Below are 9,900 nucleotides of genomic sequence, written 5' to 3' on the forward strand. Positions count from 1 at the left end.
GCAGTATTTTTTAGAATTTAGTCATTAATCATTAACATTAAAATAAGAAACAAAAATAGCATTTCTATTGAATGTAAACATGCCAGAACTTTGAGATTTCCTGAGATGAAGTTAAAACCATCCTGTTGATGCATTATATAATTTTTGTTGGAGAAGCAGCATGCCTGACAGTGAGTGGAGCATGGCTTCAAACCTTAGGGGTGTCATTCAGTAAGTGGCAGATATAAAAGCACACAGGTGACATTGTTCAGCACAGTGTCAAACACGTAAGGGTCCTGAAAAACAGGTGTCATGCTCCTGAAATCCATTTAAGTCTATTTTCTTTTCTAATTTATATGGGCTAAAGTTACAGCCCACATTTTGAACATAGAACTGTTTATGTTAAAATAAGGTGTGATAGCACAGTGTAACTGTAGTAATCTTAAGTTCATTAAACCAAACACAAAGCCTCTCACCTTATAGGACAAAGCTGGCTTTCCACGAGCTAAAGCTTTGACTCATTAGCCTCCATTACCCTCATAGCACAGAATCTGGTAAAGTGTGGTGTGCGCTGACAGTATGCTTTCTTATTTTTGGAACATTCTAAGTTGTGAGGGTTAAATAAAAAAATTTCTTCTTAAACTCAGAAATAGAAAGTTCCTTTTCCTGGGCGCCATGATTCATTAGGCTCACCTGAGAGACTTAAAGGTTTCTTTCATGACCATCCTTGATCATCCTTCAACACTTTTTGTTGTTGTTGTTGTTGAGGTGGGGAGGATAGGTTGGGGAAGGGGAAGAGAGATTATGTTAAAATGTTGTGACCCATTTAACACAGCTCTAGGGTAAAACAATACTCAATGCTCCTAATCCCCTAAAATATATGTGTATGAGATGTGTGGATATTTTTATAACAACAGGGTATAAAGTATTCACAAGTAATTAGAACATGACATTACTAAAGAGATCACACGTCCTGCACCAGGCATCACAGGAAGTACAAGTGGCTAAGAACCTCATTGAGTCAGGTGAGCAGAAATTACCTTTGCTAAGTTTCTGTCCATTTCCAGTAGGAGTTTTTGCTTGGGTTCCACCAGGTGTTAGGCTGGTGACAAGAAAGACGATTGAGAAAGAACCTCTGGGTAGCGTGTGAGCTGATTACATGTCTTACTGTTCATAAGCGGACTCTGATAAAGTGGATTCCAGTGAGTGGGATCCGGGGAAACGCCTGACTAGCGTGGTATAGACATTGGGATGCACGTTAGTGTTGTCATCTTATTTTCAGTCTTTTAGTTTATATGTAATGATACAGTATGCTTTTCATAAGGATCCAACGGAGCTAAACCAATGTCACTTCAAGGCATGACTGTGGGCCCAGCACTGTTTTAAAATGGTGGACACTTTTGGTAGCTAATCTGCCTTCTGTGATGAACTTCAGCCTCAAAGGAAGCCACACTCTCCTGACCCTGGAACACCTCTTGTGCCCCATGCAGTTGCTGCTGTTTGAAGTGAGTGTGACACTTGTCAGGGATCCTTCCACTGAGGCAAGGACCAGTGTATCCCTTGGTGGCCTGGGGCATGAGCAGAAGAACCTGGAGTCTCAGCAGCACCGATAGTGACAGCTTGTCCTGCCAAGCAAGCCTTCCTTGTTCAGGGCAGAGTCCAGGCCATGAGCTCATCATCATCATCATCATCATCATCATCAACATCATCATCATCAACAACAACAACACAATAGCAAGTCCTGGGTGGCACAGTGGAATTTATTTGTCTTTGTGATGCATACATAGTAATTAACACATAAAGGAACTCAAACTGTCAAAATGGCCTTGTGTAGTGCAGGAAATGACTGGTCCCATGTCAATTACACAAATGCTAGTGTTCCTCAGAAATGAGTCTTTTTCTAATGCTTTAATATTTTTTTAGGCCCTAAAGATACACAGTTTAGTATAATTTTTTTTTTATTGTTTTATTGTCAGATACATGATGCTTACCAATTTCCAGGAAATAATAAAATCAACAAAAAGTCCTGTGACAGAAGCATATTACCACAGAATAAACTTGATGAGGTTACTGCAGACCAATAAAGAAACATTAACAATTACATTGTCTTCTCAGGTTTCATGTCTTTAAAAATATTTCCCACACTTTTTTTTTGTGCAAGAATTCATTGATTTCTTTGGTTTTACACTGTACTCTTTTTGACCTATGTATATATAGTTTTATTTTTTTACCAATATCAAAATCAAGAATTGCTACTTCAAAGGTAAAAGCGGTATGAAGTCTTCAGTATAAAAGTGTCTGCTCCACTTGGACAATATGGTAGTCACGACTCTGTCTCTATTGGAGATGAAGGAATGCACGCAGAGCTCCCTGCTTAGTGTACAATTTGGTTGTGTGTTATAGTCTGCAATGTCTCCGGACAGTCACCAAAACTATCTTGATCTTGTCTTAAAAAAACCAAAAAAGTGAAACTGAATAAATAAATAAGTCTACCTAGGGGGGTCAATAAATAGGCTTCTCCATAGGAATAAAGAACATTGTAACACAAAGCCCTCCAGTGCTGTGCGACTGACTACGGCACAGCTTTGGATTTCCAGAGTCTTAATTTTAGGTTGGTTTTGTTGCAGGTCAATGGCTGGCAGAGGGAGAAGTGTGCACAGGTACTGTTCTCTTCCTTTCAAAACGGCGTTAGATTGGAGACAACTGTAGAATTTGCTTTTGGGAAATTTATCTAGGTGTGTACCATCATTTTTGATTTTTAAAAAAAATTGTAGAAAATACATTTTAGGGATTAAAAAGTATTAAAATTCCCTCAATTCTTGTGGTTGCTTGGTCTCTGGTCAGACTGAGACAGAGGGAATCTGGTCAGAAGTTCTGCTGCCTCCTCTTCTTTGCATCCATGGCATCCAGGATGGGTTGTCTTTTTGCACTGTATCGTTGATGCAGTTCTTCTATTTCTCGTTCCATCATGGGATCCAGTGCTTTTAGCCGCATCTGTAGTTCTTCTAAACTTAGATTTTTTAACTAGATGTAAAAAAAAAAAGAGAAATTAATATTGTAAAATCATTCAAAATATAGTGAAGCCTAATGAGTTTTGGAATAAATATTTCAGAAAATTCCTTACATCGTTTTTAAAGCATGTCAACAATTAAAGCAAGAATCCTTTTTCCGAGAAAGCCACGCCACACTGCAGGGACCTCAAGTGTCATGGCAAAATGACCAATGCCTGCACTGTCAGAGAAGACTACATGATGAAAAAAGTAAGACAAAGAAACCTGTTTGAAAAGGCCCAGAGATGACCTTTCTGGTCTGTGCTGGTACCCTGAGCAGTCCTAGGGTGCCAGCTCTGCACCCAATCCCCCAAAACCCAGAGGAGGCTGGACTACCAGGAGCTCTAATACACCCAGGATTGTAGAGGGCATATTTGTGTTTTTTTCTGCAAGTGCTGAAGGAGCATGGTGGCTGCCAGAGCAAAGGGTGAGACATGCTGATGCCCAGACAAAGAATGATGCTGACCTGTTAGCTTGCTGAGTGCCCTGACAATGGTGACTGGGAAGCTGTAGTGGACATACGTTCCCGACCCATCATTGCTTACCTATACCCCTGATGGGACAAGCTGCCTTGCCTCAAGTTTTTAGACCTTGTGGGACAGAGAATCAAAAAGAGAAGTTATAATGCCTCTTGTATTTTTCTTAAATGTGACCAGTTATTCGAACTCAATCATGTACTGGTCTAGAAGTCAATCCAGTATTAGAAATAACAGTCTTCATTTGGAAAGCTGGTTCTGGGCATTTTCAGAGACATATTTGGAAGTTAGCTGCAGTTATCTATGATGTTATAATAACAAGAGATAAAGTTGGGGCAGGATCTGGATTTCAAACAAGTGTTAGTACATGTGTTAAGGCTCTTTTAATTGTCAAGTTAAAATTACTTTTGTTCCTTCTACAGTATTTAATGTAAGTTGCATTGATTACACACTTTCTAATTGTGTTAGTGTGTTGAAATCTGGCATGTCAGTTACAGAGCTCTATCAACCAGCTTTTGTTTTATTGCCCTGAGTATTACAGAACCTTGGTCTTCTGAAAAAAAGCTTGCAAGTACTGGAAGAAATGAGTCAGGCTTTAAGCAGAAGCAAGAGGGTAGTGGGCTTGATTATTGCTGGTATAACAGCTTTAATTACATTAATTGCTAGCACCACTGCTTCTGCACTTGCTTAGACACAAGAAGTTAAGACAGCTACTTTTGTTAATCATTTAGCAAAAAATGTTACTAATGTGTTGAGTATACAAGAGGATTTAGATAGGCATTTGGAACATTGGATGGATGCTCTTTATCCTACACAAATTATTGGAAGGAAGTTCAGAGTTTAAGAGTAAGGAGCCATCTCAAGTGTCATGCCAAATACCATTAGATTCATGTTAGTTCTAAAATTTACAGTGGTAGTCACTATAATTGGGAAAAAGTTTAAAGATACTTGCAGTATATTTGGCATAATTCTAACAACTCTCTGGATGTTTTAACTTTGCATAGTTAGCTTATGAATTTAAAGAATGCTGTTCTGCTGAGTGTTGATGTGGTAGACACTGCTGATAAAATTACCCATGGCCTGAGGTCAGTATTTTTACTTTGGTCAAGCTTCAAGAATGGCATATATAGCATGATCATGCTAGCCCTTTTTGTCCTGGGAATACTTTTATTCCTGCCCATCGTGTTAAAGCTTGTCTTTAACAACATCGACATATTGGCAGCCAAAGTACATGGCTTGAAACTGAAAATGGACACCTAGACAGGATTATTAAATTCACAAGCTGGTAAGCCAAGGATAGGTAAGATTTTGCACAGAGCCTTACCAACCTAAGACATAAGTGCATTACTTTTGTTAATGCATATTCCATGAAGGGTAAGGAAGGCACTCTTGTGACAATGACCTAAGACAGGCTCAGTCTTGATTATGAAATAAAAAAGGGGGAGATGTGGAGAGCTTTTGGGGCTGCTTGGCAAGAATCTGATATGGGCCAAAGCAAGGAAATGGGCTGCTTGGCAGGAATATGACACTTGCCAAGGACAAGGAAATGGCCTTCAGGCAGGAATATGACATTAGGCTAGAACAAAGAAGTAATTTCAGGCAGGAATCTAAATCTTAGGCTAGAACAAGGAAGTAGGCTTCAGACAGAAAAATGACTTTGGGACAGGGAAGTTGGCTCAGATATTTTGGTCATCCTGATAAGTCCTTAGAAGCAGTGATCATGGGAGTGTTCACAGAATTTTGTTTATTGTCTTTCTTGTTCCTTGACTATTTGCATCTATTGCATCATTAGTTCTTCAACCTAGAACTGACCTTAACACTTGCATGTAACTAAAATGGTATAAAAGCAAAAAGGAGGAAGGGGTATGGGATAGAGGGTTTCTAGGGAGGGGAAATGGAGTAAGGGGATGTCATCTGAAATGTAAATAAATAAAATATTCAATTAAAAAAAAGGCCCAGAGACAAATGTGAAACTGTCAAAAGCAGCCTGAGTGATGTTCTGCAGGTGATATACTGCCAGTGGTGCACTCACTGCAGGTGGTGCACTGCAGGTGGTGCACTGCAGGTGATGCTCTGCAGGTGGTGCACTGAAGGTGATGCTCTGCAGGTGGTGCACTGAAGGTGATGCTCTGCAGGTGGTGCACTGCAGGTGATGCACTGCAGGTGATGTTCTGCAGGTGATGCTCTGCAGGTGATGCCCTGCAGGTGGTGCCCTGCAGGTGATGCTCTGCAGGTGATGCTCTGCAGGTGGTGCACTGAAGGTGATGCTCTGCAGGTGGTGCACTGCAGGTGGTGCTCTGCAGGTGATGCCCTGCAGGTGGTGCTCTGCAGGTGGTGCTCTGCAGGTGGTGCACTGCAGGTGATGCTCTGGAGGTGATGCCCTGCAGGTGGTGCACTGAAGGTGATGCTCTGCAGGTGGTGCACTGCAGGTGGTGCTCTGCAGGTGGTGCTCTGCAGGTGGTGCACTGGAGGTGATGCGCTGCAGGTGGTGCACTGCAGTTGATGCTCTGCAGGTGGTGCACTGCAGTTGATGCTCTGCAGGTGGTGCTCTGCAGGTGATGCTCTGCAGGTGATGCTCTGCAGGTGATGCCCTGCAGGTGATGCCCTGCAGGTGGTGCTCTGCAGGTGATGCTCTGCAGGTGGTGCTCTGCAGGTGGTGCACTGCAGGTGATGCACTGCAGTTGATGCTCTGCAGGTGGTGTACTGCAGGTGATGCTCTTCAGACAGCTTTCTACTCCTTGTGCTTTGACAGCTCTACCATGAGCAAAAACTCAATGCCAACAGACCAAGAACTGGGCCAGACTCAGTACAAATACCTAAAACTTCACCTCTTAAACAGAAAATTACATTAGAATTTTTTAATGATTTATTTAATTATTTTGTGTATATGAGTTCTCCATTTATAAAAATTACCTACGCATCTGAAAAAGGTCTCAGATCTCATTACAGTTGGTTGTGAGTCACCATGTGGTTGCTGGGAATTGAACTCTGGGTCTCTGGAAGAGCAGCCAGTGCTTTTAACAGCTGAGCCATCTCTCCAGAACCTACATTAGATTTTTTTACCCTGAATGTTTTGATAAAATAGTTTTATGATTCAAAGGAAACCCACAGCTGATTCCAACTGCAGTGTGTAAGTTCTGTTCTGGGTGTGGCCAATCTGAGAGTGAAATGGCTGTTTGGTTTTTACTGGAGATGCTACAGTTTGATTACATTGGTTATAGGTGACAACAGCACATTCCTTACTGCTTGTCATAACACCAGGGAAGAGGATTCATGGCATCTATGCAAGGGGTACAATGAGATCTGCTACATAAAAGGATCTATGGCACCCTGGGCTTAACTGTATTTATCTAGTTGTCAAAACAGAAAGTTAGAGGTTATCTCCTAAGAATCAGTTAGGAATGTCACCTGTGGCTAGAGGAGGCTCTGTCCCACACACTCACACAGTCAGGTTTCACCCTATCAGTATTTAAAATAAATCCCACATTGGACCCGTAAGTGGGTAAAGGCTCTTGTTGCCAATCCTGACACTGTGAGTTCAATCCTTGAAATAGAGAAAACCAACTCCTTTGTAGTTCCTCTGACACCCACAAAAGTGCTGTGGCATGCATGCACTCCCCAACTCCTAATACATAATGTAAAACCCTAAAACTCTGCCTTTCTTTATTATACTAATAGTGTAAAGTAGGTAGTGTTTAACAAAGAGAAGTGAAAAATAAAACACCGTCAAACACTGTGCATTACAGACTGTTACCATCGCACTGTCCACACCCTGATGGGTAAGTAAGGAAGAGCTGCTTCACTGCCCCTAAGAAGCATGGAGATGCGAGGAACAGTGAGGACCGAAGGATAGACAGCTAGTACTGAAGGACAGATGGACCCAGGCCAGCACAGTCGCATTGGGACAGAGTACAGTGAGGTGCCTGAGCAGTTCCCACTGTATTCCCATGTGTTTCCTAGGATAGCATATATTGCTTTTCAGAACAGATTTGAAAGAAAGGAGCTTCACCATTAACTCCAAAGCACAAGAGGCACAGAGACTCCCCCAGGAGGATGGACTGGATTAGACTAGTTCTTGAAAGGAGAGCCTCTCAGCAAGTGGAGACCTGATCATTGAAACAAAGCAATGGCAAAATCCAAGGTCTCAGAAAAGGGCTGTGTGCTGGGAGGCAAGGAGTGGGGTCAGGCAGCTGTGGGTCCCCAAGAGCCAGGCAAAGCAGGTTTGAACTTCCAGGGACCATTGTTCTAGAGGAAAACCATGACACAAGAGCAGAAAGACTAATGATAAAACATGAAGCTGACCTTTTTAAAGAAGACAACTCTCCAGTTGTTTCATGAGTCAAGGCTGGAAAACACTCTTGTTACCTATGCCACCCAGAATAGCGGGGCAGATGAGTGGGCTTTCTCACTGATCCTCTGCTTTACTCAGCATACCTGGCCCCAGTAACTCCTGCTTCCCCAAATCAAATTCACTCTCAGCCAGGAAACAAAAAGGTTCTGAGGATACTGAGAATGAGTCACAGGACAAAGTTCCAAAAATACGCTGGGGAAGAACAGTGCGGCCAGAGGGCATTCAGCTCAAGGCGAGCACCTCCCAGGCCTGTGTAACCAGCCCTGCTGTGCTTTACTGCCCAGCACAAAGCAAACCTCCTGGTTCTATTATTTTTTATTTTTTTAAAGCAAGAGTCTTTCTGTATAGTTCCAGCCTGGCCTTGAACATTAAGGCTAGCTTTACGCTCCAGATCCTCCTGCCTCAGTCTCCTAAATCAGCTTTTAATCAATGCCTAATTTACATTTGCCTACAGTTCACAGTAGAATATTGATTTTCCACTAATTTAAAAATTGCACATTAACTACACATTTGCTCCCTGCTCAGTTCCGTTTAAAGCGCCTCGGAGATAAGAAGTCTGCACAGGACGCTAAGAAGACTGCATTGTAAGACACGACACTGTTCTCAAGAGCCAGCTTTGACACGGAGCCACATTTCTAGAGACAGATGTGCCCAGGAGCATCTATGGAGTCCGATTCTACTTCAGTGCTTTAAGACATATTTGTATTTTAAATTATGCACCTGTATGTGACTATGTGTACTTGAGTTCCTGTGTGCCCTTGAAGGTCAGAGGCATGAACATGCCCTAGAGCTGGAGGGAGTCACCTCACATAAGCCAAGTCCTCTGCAAGGGTAGCAAGTGTGCCTAACTGTTGAGCCAGCTCTCCAGCCCCACTCCAGTGGTAAGACATCATTTCTAGCTCAGCACAATTAATTAATCTTTCCCATCTCCAAAGTTCTACACCACGTAACTTAAATAATAGAATTGGTATTCGGTTCCAGAAAGTGTTTTCTATTCAAGTTATAGCTGAGTTCCATGGCCCTATTCTAGATAGTCTAACGTCTGGAAACCATGGCATAAAGTGGGTAGGAGTCAGAACACAGGGCTTGGAGGGCTTGGTCTCCTGGGACCAGGGCAGCAGCCCCTCATGTAAAGCAAACAGCATCCATGACTTTACAATCTCTCACATTAAGACACTCCTGTGGATGTCTTATCATTCCTTTACTGGGGCAAAATGCTAAATAATGGCAATGAATTAAACTTCAGGAAAAAAAAGAAAATTATCTCTTAATAGATTTTTAAGTTTTCAATGTACAAAATTTGTGAAGAATGGGCCTGTGGTGCTGGAGTGCCATTATCTGACATTGTTAAGGAACACTGGTAAGGTGTTCCACTGTAAAAAAAATTAATAAGGCACTTAAATATTCTCTCTTCCAGTGATACAATTTTGTCTCACTTGGAACAGGAAACCCTTAGAGAATATTTTATAGAAAAACTAACTTCTGAAGTAGAGGACATAGAGTCTAAAAAAATCTTTCCTTGATAGAAAGTTGTCATTATTAACATATAAAAATATATATAACACTAATCTGTGCTACATAATAATTTTCTCCTTTAGAAACCTTCCTTTGTAAAGGAAGCCATCACTCTTTTTCCTGATGTCACAGGATACAGATTCTTCTATGTCTGCATCAGGTCAGATCTACTGAGCATTGGAGCATTACTGAGTAACCTTCCAGAGCCACGCCCTAGGGGCAGGCTACTGATGAAGCCTGGTGTGGAGTTAGAGAGACAGGGTGTGCCCAGGGGAAGGCTCACCCTGATTATTTTTCCTTTTGTTTTCTTTTAAGTTTGACTTTTGGACTGGAGCTGTGTAAGGTTGAGGTTATATAAAATGACTCCTGCATAATTTATAGTTAACTATGTCCTCAGGCAAGGCTGCCAGGGAAGTTCAGAGAAATCCTTTATTAAAATATTTATTTAGATTTCCTATGGACCGAGTACTATCTATCCTATCCTATCTATCTATCTATCTATCTATCTATCTATCTATCTATCTATCTA

General features: G+C 41.7%; 1 protein-coding gene across 2 annotated transcripts in view; it reads right to left on the reverse strand.

Moving 5' to 3' along the window:
• Positions 1 to 1,718: 1,718 nt before the first annotated feature.
• Stk3 (serine/threonine kinase 3) overlaps positions 1,719 to 9,900 on the reverse strand; it is a 242,458-nt gene continuing 234,276 nt past the window's right edge. For both annotated transcript variants that reach the window (XM_028766083.1, XM_028766090.1), the window contains one exon: positions 1,719 to 3,003. In XM_028766083.1, coding sequence (XP_028621916.1) covers positions 2,845 to 3,003 — 159 coding nt within the window. In that variant the 3' untranslated portion in view covers positions 1,719 to 2,844. The remainder of the gene's footprint in view (positions 3,004 to 9,900) is intronic.

The sequence above is a fragment of the Grammomys surdaster genome, unplaced genomic scaffold, assembly GCF_004785775.1.
Source record: "Grammomys surdaster isolate TR1022 unplaced genomic scaffold, NIH_TR_1.0 63, whole genome shotgun sequence".
NCBI classification, from domain to species: domain Eukaryota; kingdom Metazoa; phylum Chordata; class Mammalia; order Rodentia; family Muridae; genus Grammomys; species Grammomys surdaster.